Source organism: Scyliorhinus torazame, chromosome 22 (genome assembly GCF_047496885.1).
Source record: "Scyliorhinus torazame isolate Kashiwa2021f chromosome 22, sScyTor2.1, whole genome shotgun sequence".
Lineage (NCBI taxonomy): Eukaryota > Metazoa > Chordata > Chondrichthyes > Carcharhiniformes > Scyliorhinidae > Scyliorhinus > Scyliorhinus torazame.
In genome coordinates this window covers 87,117,767-87,134,084 of record NC_092728.1, presented here as the reverse complement: position 1 = coordinate 87,134,084, position 16,318 = coordinate 87,117,767, and the positions used below count along the sequence as shown (strand labels likewise).

At 44.9% G+C, this 16,318-nt stretch overlaps 1 protein-coding gene and 1 non-coding gene across 6 annotated transcripts in view; one reads left to right on the top strand and one right to left on the bottom strand.

Annotated features, from left to right (window-relative positions):
- Nucleotides 1-16,318, bottom strand: part of LOC140399187 (ras-specific guanine nucleotide-releasing factor RalGPS1-like) — an 839,817-nt gene that overhangs the window by 645,534 nt on the left and 177,965 nt on the right. For all 5 annotated transcript variants that reach the window (XM_072488521.1, XM_072488520.1, XM_072488522.1 and 2 more), the window contains exon 4: nucleotides 569-676. In XM_072488521.1, coding sequence (XP_072344622.1) covers nucleotides 569-676 — 108 coding nt within the window. The remainder of the gene's footprint in view (nucleotides 1-568; nucleotides 677-16,318) is intronic.
- Nucleotides 13,079-13,151, top strand: trnak-cuu (transfer RNA lysine (anticodon CUU)). The gene has a single exon. It is a non-coding gene; the product is annotated as a tRNA-Lys (tRNA).

Here is a 16,318-nt window from a genome sequence, read left to right as displayed (position 1 = left end):
AATCACCCATGATCATATTAAATGACAGAGCAGGCTCGAATTGTCTGCTCCTAGTTTCTATGTTAAGAATGGAATTCTCCATGAAATGGGTAGTATAGCGTGTGTTGATGTTTCGGGGCAGTGCTAAAGCATCAACATTAACAGCAGCCACATAGTTACAAGGTGCTATTTCACCTGGATCCACATCTAAAGTGCTGTAATCTGCAAGGCTCCAGACCAGATATCGTATTGTGGGACTAAAATGAGCGGCTAGTTTATTTTTTTCTCTCATTTGTTTTAGCCAGTGCAATGGGTCGAATGGCCTCTTTCAGCACCGTAACGTTTCTACGGTTCTAAGAATTTTTTTTTAACATTTTTTTTATTTTTTATAAAGTGCAGGGTTTCAGCTCCAGTTTTCGGACTGATTTTGCGTCTGACCAGGAGAGAACAGGTCAGATCTGCTCAACAAGAAATAAAAATCACAGGATCCAAATTGCGAACATAACGCAAAATGGCTCAAATTTTGCAACAGCTCAGGCCTAAAGTAGGATATTGCACCATGGCAGCAGCATGAAAGGTGTCCACTTACAGCAAACTCTTCAGGTGTTACTTTAAGTACGTCAAATACAACAGCATCGTAGCTTTTCATAGCATAGTCCGAGTACGGCCCGTCCAGAGAGTCTGAACTACTACTGCCCTGAAAGGAAAACAAGAAAACATTAAATGCATCTCCTGCTGCTCCTAATGATCACTCATAAACATTCCTTCTTGTAAAATTCTGTCAGGCACAGGTAATGCTTCTGAAATAATTGCCATGTGACAAAAAACTTTCAAATTTGGAGCACATCAGAGGACATATCCCCAGAGACTGAACATATGCTGTTATTCGAGCTTCCGGTTGTCATGAATTACGGTCCTGATTTTACGTCAACGTTTAGAATGAAGCTCCAACACAAAGCTCGGTGGCTCTATTGCAACACAGCGCCAGGGACCCTGGTTCGATTCCAGCCTTGGGTCTGTGTGGTGTTCACATGTTCTTCCCCTTTCTGTGTCTGCAGCAGTTTCCTCGGGGTGCTCCGAATTCCTCCCACAGTTCAAAGGTGCGCAGGTTAGATGGATTACCCCTTTGTGCCCAAAGATATGCAGGTTAGGCGGGGTTGCAGGGATAGGGTGAGGATGTGGGCCTGTGTAGAGTGCTCTTTCAGAGGGTCAGTGCAGACTCGATGGGCCCAATGGTCTCCTTCTGCACTGTAGGGATTCTATGGATTCTAAAGCAGTTTGTAACAATGTAACTGCAGGCTGGGGCCAGTAGTTTTCTCTGTAGCATTTCTGAAGGCTCATATTATAATCCCACTGCTGCCTTATACATAAAAAAGACCAAATCCACGTATCAACAGACCATGGGCAACATCACGGGCAGTTTACACAGAAGTACAACAATTAGGGTCTGGACTGTGTTGAGGAGGCATTTTCAAAAGAGAATTGGATAATTATTTGAAAGAGAAATATCTGCAGGCTTATGGGTCAAAGGTGGGGAGTGGGACAAAGCAGGTTGCTCTCGCAAAGATCCGGCACAGATACCAAAGCACAGTAGGTCCATTTTATTATTACTGAGCGCAAGTCCGAAGAAGTGTCAAGGTTCATCTATTAGAAACTCCATTGATAACATTAACCAACTGAATACCAGAGAGAGGATCCCCACTTTGCCTGACATTGGGGAGCTCCCACATCAGAAGGTGCATCTTACTATGATAAAGATGGCAGAGAATATGGGCCCCACCATTCTCTAAGTGGGCAGATACACCTTTTTGGAGTCGAAGTGTCTCTGCCAGCCATGTGTCAGGCCCCATGCCATTGCCAATCACCTAAATCCACACGCATTCCCCTCCTCTCTTCTTCTCCCCCCCCCCCCTGCCCCCCGCCCCGCCCAAGCCAATACTTGGAAGAGCAACAATAACAATTGGTGTTTTCACCGCCAAATCACCTTGGATAGTTCAGCACGAGAATGGAACCTGCAGATTTTTCAGCCCCAGATGAAAGCAGAAAGATGGGGATACTCGGTTATATAATTTTGGTATCGACCATTCATCACAATGCAAACACACACTTCGCAATGGAGTGGGCTGGCAGCCTCCCTATTTGGCTTCACGACAGGAATAAAGGCTTTACTTTCGAGTTGCAATGATGTTGTTCCAATTAGAAAGACGCAGCAAATAGGACTTTGCACCACAGTAAACAGTTCACACAAATAAACAATGCACGGATCGCAGGCGATCCAATCTTTTCTCCTGCTGCATTTCAAAGAGCAAAGCAGTTCGAAAGGGATTTTTGTTCCCAAATTAGGGCAATTCTCAATGGTGCAATCAGAAACAAATCAGAACTCAGACAGGCGGCAACCGAAGATGGCATTCGGTATTGAATGGGGTTGGCACACTGCTCACATCATTACCCAGATTTAGATGAGCAGGAAACAAGACTCTGCATTTTTAAAAAAGGTTGTTGAGGGATCGGAGTCCAGGGAGTTTCTCTCATTACTGGTCCTTTCTTTCTTCTTTTCATGGACTGGCACTGGGAGAACTGACATTTTATTACTTCAAAATTGATGCTGCATTAAAATTGACTTAAACTCTTCGGCTCTGAAAATTCATAAGGGAGGGTTAGTTTGTATTACAGTGTAAATGCTGAGCTCTCTGAATCTCTGCTGCTGAATAAGCCAATGTTCACTGGAAGTTTATCCAAGTTTGGAATGTCAAAGCTGCGTACCAGACCATCAGGGGGTGCATTTTGGGTCACCCACAGCAGCAAGATGGCGCCGGAGCGTGGCGACTCTCTGCGAGCTCTCCCTAACCGATCCTCTTTTTACTTATCTTATACTCGTTCTAATCTTTTAAAATTTAATTCTAAGATGTCGTTACATTGTGTACCTTGTGTTGCCCTATTATGTATTTTCTTTTCTTTTCAAGTACTTAATGATCTGTTGAGCTGCTCGCAGAAAAATACTTTTCACTGTACGTGACAATAAACAAAAATCCAAATCCACTCAGAGGCTAGAAATTTTCACCATTTATTAGCCAGGGATTCTGACCCTCAAGTCACAGAGCATAAGCAGCACCCGGCATTTAAAAACATATATGCTGGTTTAGAACATCCACTTTCAGGTTCATGTCCTGATCTGGGCCTGGAACTCCAGGTGGGGCCAATTTCTACCATTTGGTTGGCCAGAACACATGGGCTCATGAGATGTACCTCTCCCAATCCTACTCCATATTACTGGAAAGCAGGCCCCATCCCAGCCTGCTCATTCACTGACAATCTTATTTAAGCCAGGCACAAGTCCAAACTGGAGCTCCCCAGAGGTCAGGACCCAGCATAACCACCACCCGGCCTAAGTCGTGGCCCTCTGGGTGCAATCCTATGGAAGCAATGGCAGGAGAACACTTTAAAAGGAGGTGGCTAGTTAGTTCAACAATGAAGAATTGTAAAATTGTCACAGCTGCCTGCTCCTCAGATTTGGTGAATGCACTTTTGTTTCAAATGTGTTGCTCTTTCCAAAAAGCTTTTTGCATAATTTTCTCCCCCTACATCTAGGCTCATCAAGGTCCAGCAACAAACAGCAGTGAGCTATATAAAGAACCATCTCCAGAACTGGTAAGTTCTAAACCATAGTGAAGCCATTGAAAATAAATCAGGAAAAAAAATTCACTTCATGTTCCCCAATCGCCTCTCCAATCCAAATTAGCTCATACTGTATGTAACATTTCACCTACAAAGAGCAGCCTTCAAAATAGCCGAAAGAGTATGCACATCTGCCAAGTTCTCTCCTAGCATATGGAATACAATACTGTGGACCAAAAGTGGAAACAATTTGTTCCCCAACAGTTCACAAATAATAACTTCTATTTAACTGTAACTTGCCATTAAGGACCACCTTAAACACTTCCTAAGGCAGTTCACACAAGCATTATCAAAAGAGGGAGACCAGGATCCCAAATTTGAAAAAATAAGGCATAAATCGAAGGTGGACTTTAGAGTGGTTTCACAGGTCGGCGCAACATCGAGGGCTGAAGGGCCTGTACTGCGCTGTAATGTTCTATGTTCTAAATCAAATAGGATAGTAAAATCTCAGGAAGTTGTATGGGTCAGGTCATAGCGGACATTGAAACAGGACATAGCCAACCATACACCTGCAGACATCTCATAAGTTTTCAGACTGATGCAGGCCTCGAAATATATCTTATCTCCTATCTCAGGAGTGTCATTTAAGGGTCTAGAGCTATTCTTGCATTCCTTTACCAGCAGTTTCCTGATCAGAAGAACAAAAAACTCAGTGATCTTTCACATTTGGATTTCAATGTCTAACATGGAACAGTTACTGAGCAACATGGATAAACTAGACAGATAATCAATGGGGAAATAGGTAAGGAAATGAGACAGCAAATGAAGAGTGATTTATATACCACCATGGTTAGGGTGAAACAAAACGTAACTTAAAATGCTTAGTCCACTCGCACATAGATTTAAAGAAAAAAACAAAATTGCTTCCATTATGTGGCACAGCAACTGCTGGAGAGGCTATAGTCCTGAAAACAGACGTATAAACAAGCATATTGTGGCTCCCTGGGTCTTAGTTTCATAGACTTCAATGTCTACCTCAGGTCAACGGCTTAAGCAGGGAGGGAAGGAGCAAGACCAAATGGTTTTGGAAGACATTTCCAGAGGATGGGAGTAAAACGGCTAAAGATTATATTCCAGTCGGGCAGCACGGTGGTTAGCTCTGCTGCCTATGGCACTGAGGACCCAGGTTCGATCCCCGGCTGGGTCAGTCTCGGTGTAGAGTTTGCACATTATCCCAGTGTCTGCGTGGGTTTCGCCCCCATAACCCAAAGATGTGCAGGGTAGGTGGATTGGCCATGCTAAATTGCCCCTTAATTGGAAAAAAATAATTGGGTACTCTAAATTTATTTTTTTTAAATTTAAAAAGAATTACATTCCAGTGGTGTGTAGGTGGAGATAAATAATGTAAAAATGGTGGCCGAGACATAACTCTTTCGTGATTTGAAGCAGAACAGTTCGAGCACCAGCCCTCAAGTTAATAATGACGAGACTTCCGGTGACGGCGGGCGGGAGGCAGCCGCACATTGGAGGGCTCCCGTTCGGGAACGGCATTTTCAGGGAGTAACGCCCGGTCCTAGGGCCAGCGACGGCAGTAAAAGTCGGGAGATAGCGCAAGGAGAAGATGGATGTCGAAAAACACCAAAACAACGGCTGGGAAAAAAGCGGCTGAAAGTCCGTTGGAGAGGGGAAAGGTCACCGCGGGGTCAACAAAGAAAATGGAGGCTGGAGCACCAGGGGAGGCCGCAGTGCTTACGGCTGAAGAACTAACTAAGGTGATGGCTGCGGAATTCCAAAAGCAGTTGGCGCAGATTGAGAAACGTATGGCGATGGTGAGGAAGGAGATGAGGGAGGTTTTGAATGTTCTGGTGGAGGAGGCGGTTTCCCCGGTGAAGACGGCAGTGGCGAGCGCAGTGGCGGAGGTGCGAGAGCAAGGGGAGGCGCTGAAGGAAGTAGAGGAGACGGTATTGCAGCGCGGTGATCAACTTGCCTCGATGGGGAAGGAGATGCGGAAGGTAATGGACACTAACAAGGATCTGCAAGGAAAAATGGAAGATCTGGAAAACAGATCCAGGCGACAGAATTTGGGGGTCGTGGGGCTGCCCGAAGGAGTTGCAGGACCGAAGCCGACTGAGTATTTTGCCGTGATGCTGGCAAAACTACTGGGGGAGGGGGAGGACCCCTCCCGATATGAACTGGATCGGGCTCATCGGTCGTGGAGGCCTGTACCAAAGGCAAGTGAGCCGCCAAGGGCTGTGACTCTGTGCTTCCGTAGGTAGTGTGAAGGAGAAGGTCCTGAGCTGGGCCAAGCAGAAGCGGTTGGTGCAGTGGGCTGGAGCTGGTATACGCGTATACCAGGACTTTACGGTGAGCTGGCGAGGAGGCGGGCTGCCTTCAACCGGGTGAAGAGGGCACTGTACATTAGCAAGGTGCAGTGCGACATTGTATATCCAGCGAAGCTGAGGGTGACTTACAAGCTCAGGGACTTTTATTTTAGAACGGCGGAAGCAGCAGAGGAGTTTGCGAAAGCAGAAGGACTGTGGCAGAACTGACAAATTGAGGAATGGTCATGTGCCGATGTAACCTCATGACTGTATTTTCTTCTTTTTTTGTATCACTGCGCACGGGTGTAGATTAAGGGTGACTACGGGTAATCCCTGATTCCTTTTTGTCATTTGTTTATGTAAACATGCGGGTTGAGGTTTGGGGGTTGGTGGGCGGATGGGATCGTTGTTATTATGGGGATTGACATATCTTGTTGATTATTGTTTATTGTTGATTGGTGTAAATGTGGGAGAAAACGTGAAAAAGGAGAATAAACATTTTTTTTTAAAGTTAATAATGGCGATCGAGATGTAGAATTGAGAATAAAAGGAAGATGGTGTAGTCGAGTAATCCAGAGACCCAGCTTCGAATCCCACCCCAGCAGAAGTGAAATTTTAATTCAATAAAAATCTGGAATTAAAAGTCTAATGATGACCATGAAACCATTAAAAAAAAATTTTTAAACTGGTTCACTCATGCCCTTTATGAAGGAAATCTGCCAGCGTTACTGGGTCTGCATGTGACTCCATAGCAATGTGGTTGATTATGAAATGGTCAAGTAAGACTCAATGCAATTAGGGATGGGCAAGCCAGGATACCCACATCCCATAAAGGAATAAAATTGGCAGCAATGTAAACGAGCAGGGGAAAAAAAACAGATTTGTTATTTTTTCCCTGCAGGGAAGGAAAACTTGGGTAATCAGGAGCGCGGATGTGTTATGATCCCCGTTGATGTTGTAACTGGATGGAAAGGTTCCAGAATGAAACCTTGACTCAAAAGACCATAACTTTTACTTTTCTTTTATAAAACGGGAAGGAACAGTTACAGGATCACTAATTAGTTTCAACAAGAAAAAACATCTCATTAAACATGAAAAAATTGGTTTATAATACAATATTCCTGGAGGAAACCCACGCAGACGCGGGGAGAATGCAGAAACTCCACACAGAAAGTCACCCAAGGTCGGAATTGAACCCGGGTCCCTGGCGCTGTGAGGCAGCAGTGCTAACCACTGTGCCACCATGAGGCACTTACTGACACAGGAAAAGAATAGGATCAGGAGATTTGGGTTTCATTTGGTGAAAAAAATCTATACCAAGTTAAAGACTCCTCTGATTTCACCAGCTGGCTATCCGGATTATAACACTGACAACCGAACAGATTGGAAACTCGGTGGGAAATTACTGGTAGAAACTGTTGTGTTGCCAAGCCATGACTAACAATCTTTAGTCAAGTCTTTAATGCAAAATAATGCAGGTTCTTGTGACTACAATCTTTTTTTTTTTTTTACATCATAAGTCACCATACCTCAGGGCAAGTCATTTTAAATAAAGTGGTTTGCAACATTCCTCAAAGAAGATAAAGCTTCACTCATTCAGTTTTTCATTACAATGGCTTTGCCACACGTGTGGAAGTACAATTAGCTGCACAGTTATAGTTAGCCAAATTCTTCTTCATAACAGGAATTGTATTTTGGGATGGGTTCTCATGTCAAATTCTGTATGTCCAAAGATTAGGTGAATTGGCCATGCTAAAATTGCCCTTTAGGTGTCCAAAGTTTGAGTGGGATAAAAGATAGGGTGGGGATTGGGCCTTGGTTGGGTGGTCTTTCAATGGGTCGGTGCAGACATGAGGTGCCGAATGGCCCCCTTCTGCACTGGAGGGATTCTATTCTATTCAATGATAAGAGGGACAATGAAAAATGGTTGGTGATGGTGGGGATTTGACAATGGTAATGCCATTGAATATATAAGGGAGGTGGTTAGATTCTGTCTTGCTGGAGATGATCATTGCCTGGCACTTGCTTGCTACTTGTCACTTATCAGCCCAAGCCTGAATGCTGTCCAGGTCTTGCTGAATATGGGCATAGACTATTTCAGCAACAGAAGAATGGTGAATGGAACTGGAATAGAGCTGAAATTATTAAGAATTCGGAGGCTCAGGGATCTGAAGGAAATAGTGGACAGGCTGTATTTTCACCTCTGGGATCTGGCTTCGAATGCAATGGCAATGAAATGAAACTCTTTTCTCTGTAAGGATCCCAAGTACAGTATAAATGGGCAGGTTGAGTCCATACTGGCATGATGCCAATTCATCACCGACTGTCAGTAAATTGGAAAATTTGATGAAGGCAGCTACAAAGCTAGCTGTTGTGGGAAAGTTCACATTGGCGCAAGAGTTCCAAACTGAAATTGGAACTGGGGCACATTCTGGGGGCCATCTAAATGCCAGGAATAATACCTAACCAGGAAGCATTTGATGCTGGCAGTGTTTGCCAATAGCAGAACCTTCCACTCAAAATGGAGGATGACATTCTTTCCTTTGTTCAACACATTCATTCACTGGAAGGGGTATATTCTCTGGGCAATGAAAGCATGTGGAGAACTGCACCAGTTGTGTCTCATTTCAGACCCCCCTCTACACCTGACATGGCCAATACAGTGAATTAAATGCATGCTCCGAAGTGAAGGGTAGTGGTAGTTGTTACTGGCTGCTGCTGTCAGACGCGTTTAGTTGGACTGCTATCTCAAATCCATTTAATGCACCTCTGGTAGGAACAGCATGCAGTAAAACACCATTCCTAAGCCACTCTCGTGTTGTGTGCTTTATGGAGAGAGGAATACAGGAGTAGGCCACACAACCTGCTCAGCCATTGGACCCCATCATGGATTAATCGGTACAAACAGAATCATTATCTGGAGAGCTCCAATGGTCCTACAAAGAGTGATACTGTGCTGGTTGTATGTCACAAACCAGGCGACAGAGAAACCTGGGGGCCAAGAGTCACACGCTCAGGGATTGGGAGTAACAGTTCCCTTGGGATGCTGAAGGTGGCGACTGCTACCGCCAATTAGGTTAGATCTTTGTGCAGATAATCCCATTAAATTTGCTGAATAATTCCACTCCTGCTCATGTCCAACTGACAATGCAGAGAATTTCTTGCATCTTTTACATGCAACTTTTGACGCCCGAGAATAGAAATCGCTGTCGACAAAAACAGTGACTGGGTGCCTAATATATTGCGACAACATCAATTCTGTTCACGATTTTAAACTAAACTGCCTCACGCAGCTTTTAAAATAAGACAGAGAAATGGCACATCATTGCGACAAGTGTTCATCTTCGAACAACACTAATGGTTGTTTCTAGTCTTCAGCCTGGCAATAAACGTCTGGACTTTTGTTTTCTCCATATGCTTCAAAATAAAAAACATGTGATGTCATCAGTTTTAAGTGCCCGCATTTGTCGCTATTTCAAGCATTAGATATTCATGAAAAGCATGGTAACGCCCTTGCAATTTGAATGAAATTAAAAAGCAGCTGTCGCCGTACAACACTGCAGAACTGGCTCTGCTGATCAAATGTGAGGAAGCAAATGTTCCCAGGAGGAAAAGCAAGAGGAAATTGTGCGCGTGTGCTGGGAAGGAGGTATGAAATGTAGAAGGGAAAAAATCCCCACTGCAATTGGAAAATGATTTCATTTCGCCTCCAAGCATATAAAATCCAAGTTCTCTGAAAGCACTCTATAATACATTTAAAAAGTTTTCTCCTGTGAAAATGGTTGACAAAACAAATTGTTGCCCAAAGGCACATTTCTGCAGTAGCACGCATTGTTCCCTGGTTATTGCTGAATATGTCCTTTTTGTTTAAATTAGTGACCTCTCGCACATTCACAACTGCAGCCCTGTACGGAGCTTCCTCACAAGCTTTACCATATCCTTCTATTAAGACATGATGTATTTCTTACAGGAAACCTCAGACGGTTAATGACTTCCACAGTATCAATAAAAGAGACTTTTTCGGACAGCACGGTGACGCAGTGGGTTAGCCCTGCTGCCGCACGGCGTCGAGGTCCCAGGTTCGATCCCGGCTCTGGGTTACTGTCTGTGTGGAGTTTGCACATTCTCCTCGTGTTTGCGTGGGTTTCGCCCCCACAACCCAAAGATGTGCAGGGTAGGTGGATTGGCCACGCTAAATTGCCCCTTAATTGGAAAAAATGTATTGGGTACATGGAACATACAGTGCAGAAGGAGGCCATTCGGCCCATCAAGTCTGCACCGACCCACTTAAGCCCTCACTTCCAGCCTATCCCCATAACCCAATAACCCCATCTAACCGTTTTGGTCACTAAGGGTAATTTATCATGACCAATCCATCTAACCTGCACGTCTTTGGACTGTGGGAGGAAACCGGAGCACCCGGAGGAAACCTACGCAGACACGGGGAGAACGTGCAAACTCCGCAAAGACAGTGGCCCAGCGGGGAATCGAACCTGGGACCTTGGTGCTGTGAAGCCACAGTGCTATCCCCATGTGCTACCATGCTGCCCTTAAAATTTACTCTAAATTTATATTAAAAAAAGAGTCTTTTCCAGAAACGGTTTTGGTTACAATCTTACATGTGAAGTACCATTGTGTTTCCCTCCTATTATTAAATGCCCCTCCATATCGTTGGGCATTACTATGTGTGTATAAAAGAAAAAAATATCCCAAATTAGTTGGATTTAATTAACACAAAAAGATTATTAGTCTTATCCTTGGGTTTCAATTCCAGCCATTTCAACATCCAAATAATATTGCACACTTTTGCAATATAAAAAAAGGCTGACACGATATCAGAATTATCTTCTGCAGCGATCACAGTCAGAATACTTAAAAAGCATGCGGAGGAAATCTGCACCTTCAGTGGGTGTGTGGATGATTGGCTGAATGGGGAAAATGGCCAGCCCATGGTGAAACCTTGGGCTGGATCCTTCCGCCCCGTCCGCCACGGGCGGGACGTGGACCATGTAAAGGTCCATTGACCTTGGGCGGGAATTTCTGGTTGCCTGCCTGGTGCGGCCAGATAATCCCGCCCTTTGGCTGATTCTCACCGGACTGAAATAAATCAAGCAGATTGCGCACCAAGTAGAAGACCCACTCTAGCAGATTACCGACCAGGTAGAGGAAGTGTAAATTATGCATATAGCAAACACAGTACATTTACTGTTTCTCATGGTATTATGGTCATGGTACATAGAAACATGCATAGAAAATAGAAGCAGGAGATTACCATTCAGCCCTTCGAACCTGCTCCGCCATTCATCATCCTGGCTGATCATCGAATTCAATACCCTGATCCTGCCTTCTCCCCCCTCCCCCATATCCCTTGATCCTTTTAGCCCCAAGAGCTGCATCTATTTCCTTCTTGAAATTACACAATGTTTTGGCCTCAACTACATTCTGTGGTAGTGAATTCCACAGATTCACCACACTATGGGTGAAGACATTTCTCCTCGCCTCACTCCTAAAGGGTTTACCCCTTATCCTCAAACTATGACCCCTAATTTTGGACAACCCCACCATTGGGAACATTCTTTCTCAATCTACCCTGTCAGAATTTTGTAAGTTTCTATGAGATCCCCTCTCACTCCTCTAAACTCCAATGAATATAATCTGAACCAACTTGGACTCTCCTCATATGACAGTCCCGCCATCCCTGGAATCAGTCTGGTAAACCTTTGCTGCTCTCCCTCCACAGCAAGAACATCCTTCCTCAGATAAGGACACCAAAACTGCACACAATACTCCAGGTGTGGCCTTGTAAAACATTCCTATTCCTGTACTCAAATCTTCTCGCTATGAAGGCCAGCATACCATTTGCCTTCTTTACTGCCTGCTGGTGACTGACAACTTGAGTTACAGGGTTGACTGCTCGTCAAATTCAGCAGGAAGCTTCGCAACTCTAAGACAAATCGCATTAAGGAAAGGGTGTCTGGTGCCTTAGGAAAAGATACTGCAGATAGTTTGTACAGAAACAGTACTAACAAGCAGATTATATCAAATTCGCCAAATGGTTGGTGGCATAAAACACACTGTTCCTGACAGTGAGAAGTCAGAGGCATCAATGCCAGATTTAGGGACCCGAAATCGGAGTCGGACATGCCCGAGTCATCCACAGTATGATTGGGGATTTGCAGCCACAGGCAGCCTGTCACATTAACAGTTGGAATGCCTGTCGCGGAGTTTGTTGAATGAAAATTAATTGGCCATCATTCTAGTCATTCACTTCATCCAGTGATTCACTGCTGTCTCATCAGCAGTGGCCCTAACTACCAACTTTGTGTGATCACAAGTAGAATCATATGTACAAAGTGAGCTGCAGGGCTTGATATTGACGTACAAATTGGAAAGCAGAGACCATCATTTGTCTCCAGCCAATGCAGGAATATCCTTATGACGTTAGGGAGAGCAGCGTATTTGATTTCATACAGTTTTGAAATACAAACATACGAATTAAGAGGAGTAGACTACTCGAGCCAGCTCTGTTAATTAATAGGATCATGGCTGATCGGATTGCAACATCAACGCCACATTCCCACCTGCTTCTGATAATCTTCCACCCTCTTACTTATCAAGAACCTATCTGGCTTTTACTTAAAAATATCCGCTTCCACTGCCTTTTGAGGAGGAGTTCCAGAGTCTCACGACTCTGAAGGAAGGTTTCTCATCTTCTCAGTCTTGAATGAGTGACACCTTATTTTTAACAGTGACCCCCTAGTTCTAGATTTTCCACATCAGGATACATCCTCTTCACATCCACCCTGTCAGAGAAAAGTGAAAGTCGACCACCCTCACCTCCTTCAAAGCGGTTAGTGAGACAGGAACCTTTTATGGATATGTCACAGAACCACAGAGATTGGTTGACCTGATACTTCAAACATTTGTTCCAGACGCAAGTTGAATTATAGGTGATTAAGGCAACAACAAGTACTTCAAATACCGATGGCACGGGGACCTCCTCATTCCCATTCCATGCAATAACCCCAGCTGGGAGTACACTTCGGAATCTTTACTTCTTTTGTGAAATAGAAATACAGTGGACGAGCTGAGATTTGAATTATCAACATACAACTCTGAATCTAGAAAAAGGACAACCTGCATTTATATAGCACCTTTCTTGTGCCCGGCTAGCTCAGTCGGTAGAGCATGGGACTCTTAATCCCAGGGTCGTGGGTGCGAGCCCCATGTTGGGCACTTCCATATATAGCACCTTTCACAACCAAAGGACATCCCAAAATGCTTTAAGTACTTCATTATCTGTGAAGTGTTGTAATGTGGGAATCTCCCAGCCAATCTGTACAGTGCAAGCTCCCACAAACAGCAAGGTTATAAAGGCCAGATTATCTATTTTTGAGATGCATGATGGGGTGGCAAGGTGGCACAGTGGTTAGCACTGCGGCCTCACAGTGCCAGGGAACCGGGTGACTGTCTGTGCGAAGTTTGCACATTCGCCCTGTGTTTGCATGGGTTACCTCCTGGTGCTCCGGTTTCTTCCCACAGTCCAAAGATGGCCATGATGTGGAGAAGCTGGCACTGGGTGGGCACAGTAGGAAGTCTCACAACCAGGTTAAAGTCCAACACGTTTATCTGAAATCACAAGCTTTCGGAGCACTGCTCCAAAGGTGACTTCACCTGATGAAGGAGCAGCACTCCGAAAGCTTGTGATTTCAAAGAAACCTGGTGGATTTCAACCTGGTGCTGAGACTTCTTACGGAGTCCAAAATTGTGCAGATCAGGTGGATTGGCCTCTTATCAGTGGTGGGGTTATGGGGATAATGCGGAGGGAAGGGGGAGTGCTCTTTCGGAGGGTCGGTGCAGACTCGATGGGCCGAATGGCCTCCTTCTGCACTACAGGTATTCTATAGATAATTATTCAGAGGACACCAGGGATAACTCCCCTGCTCCTCGTCTATTTAGGAGATGCATGACTGGGTGGCAAGTTGGCACAGTAGTTAGCACTGCTGCCTCACAGCGTCAGGGACCCTTAGTGCTACACTAGAATGTTAGCCTTGATTTTTGTTATGGAGTCGAACTCTCAATCTGACTCAAGAGGTCTACCAAATTTTAACTGCTTCCCAAAAATCTTTAAGACTCAAAAATTGATATCTAACACCTTTTTAACAAATTTGTTACTTTGCTGTAGTATGTTAACTTCTCTGTATTAATAATTCTGTACATAAATCTGACCAATTGCCTTTAACTCCAGAAGCATTGCGTCTGTGGTGAATTTCAGAAGACCATAAAGAAGACCAAGAACATCTGTAGAATTCTTTACCGCAGGAGGCTGCAAGAGGCTGGGTCGTAAAATATATTCCAGGATGAGATGGACAGGTTTTCAATCAGTGAGGAAATCAACGGTTATCCCCGGGATAAGGCAGGAAAATGGAGTTGAGGATTGTCACATCAGATCAGGTCTGATTGAATAGCGCAGCAGGCTCGATAGGCCGCATGGTATACGTCTACTCTTACGTCTTGTGGTGGGCATCCATGTAATCTCTATAAACTATATATCAACAGTGTTTGAACGGTTATGGAATATACTTCGTCCATAAAACTTGCAGAAGCGTATTTTGGCGGTGAAAAAGGCCACAAAATCAAATCGAGAATTCAGAAGAAACTTTTAATTGGTGAAAATGTTGAACTTGCTACCACAGGAAGTAGTTGAGGCAAATAGTATTGGTGCATTTAAGGGAAGCTGGATAAGAACCTGAGGGAGAAAGGAAGAGAGAGGAGTCTGCAGATCATGTTTGATAAAGATGGCTGGGAGGAGGATCAAGTGGTGTAAACACCAGCATCGACTGCTTGAGCTCAAGGCCTGTGTCCATGCTGAATATTCAATGTAATTAGACTAATCGAACATCAAACAGGTAGAGAGATGAGCAGCTGTGTGTTTGGAGTGCTCACTGAAGAGTTGTCAAAGTCGATCAATTGTAAATCTAGCAGGGTGCCCTCTGTTTGTGTTCCACATGATGTGATTTAACTACAGTTAATCCTGGAATCTCTGGATGGAATTTTCCCGGATAGCAGGTGGGAAAAGCGATGCTGAAGCTGCCGCCAGCAACAGCGTCTTTCTCCACCGTGTCAGCCCGCACTCAGTCTGAAAATCAAAGGGCGGGTCCGACGATATACACCTGCTGGGGGTTCAGCACTAACTGGGCCTGCCCCGCCAGCCACTTAGTCCCTTGAAGATCAGGGTGCCATTTTCAAAAGCTGCCCCAGAACACAACAGTTCACTTGGAAGCCCCCCCCCACCCCCACTCATCCCGGGCAGTGCCTCCCGGTATGACCCACTCCCCCCTGAGAGATGGACTCCCCGGAGCTCATCTGGGAGGTCTGCTCACCAGGTGCACACCTGTAGGACCAGTCATGTTTCACGCCATTTAGCCCTCACGCCAACACAAGTGGACTTTCTTGCCCGGGGTGAGGATGCTGATTCAGGCATGGAAGCTTGATTATAATATGATTATGTATTTGAATGATATTCACAACAATGAACATCAGGAAATGCGCCCAGTCATTGACTTTGGGGGGGGGGTCCGGCGGCCGAAGGAACAGGGGGCATCGAGCCCGAAGTGAGCGGTGGGGGCGGAGCTTGGCACGAGGCGAGGCCCGAATCCAGGATGAATGTAGAGGAGGAGCAGAGCACATCGGGCAGCCCTGGTGAAAATGGATGTTGGGGATGTTTGAAGTCCCGTCCCAGGGGAAGAGATTTTTAAAAGTTTTTTTTGTTATTTTTAAAAAAAAATTAATTTATTTATTTATTGATTTATTTAAAGATTGAAGGGTAAAAATAATAAGCTGTTAAAGGATGCTAAAAACACATTTACATTGGCATTTTGGACTTTGTGAAATGTTCCACTCCCTTGACCGAACCCACTCAACAAAAACCGGTGCAGAAAGTTCCAGCCTACGGACCTCCTGGTACTTGGTGAACATTTATTCAGACTTACTGGGGCGGCACAGTGGCACAGTGGTCAATACTGCTGCCTTACAGCACCAGGGACGTGGGTTCAATTCCAGTCTTGGGTGACTGTGTGGAGTTTGCACATTCTCCCCGTGTCTGTGTGGGTTTCCTCCGGGTGCTGCAGTTTCTTCGCAGTCTAAAGATGTGCAGGTTAGGTGGGCTTATGGGGATAGTGAGGGGGAATAGTCCAAGAAAAGGTGCTCTTTTGGAAGGCCGGTGCAGACTCGATGGGCCGAATGGTCTCCTTCTGCATTGTGTGGCTTCTATGACTGTTAGGAATTAATATAGGGCCAATTTATCAAATACCTCTTTCCGGTACAGAGTTTGGACTGCTGGAAGCATGCATTGGAAAAAAACATCGTGATCCTCAAAACTTTCTTTCCGGTTCACTTTAATA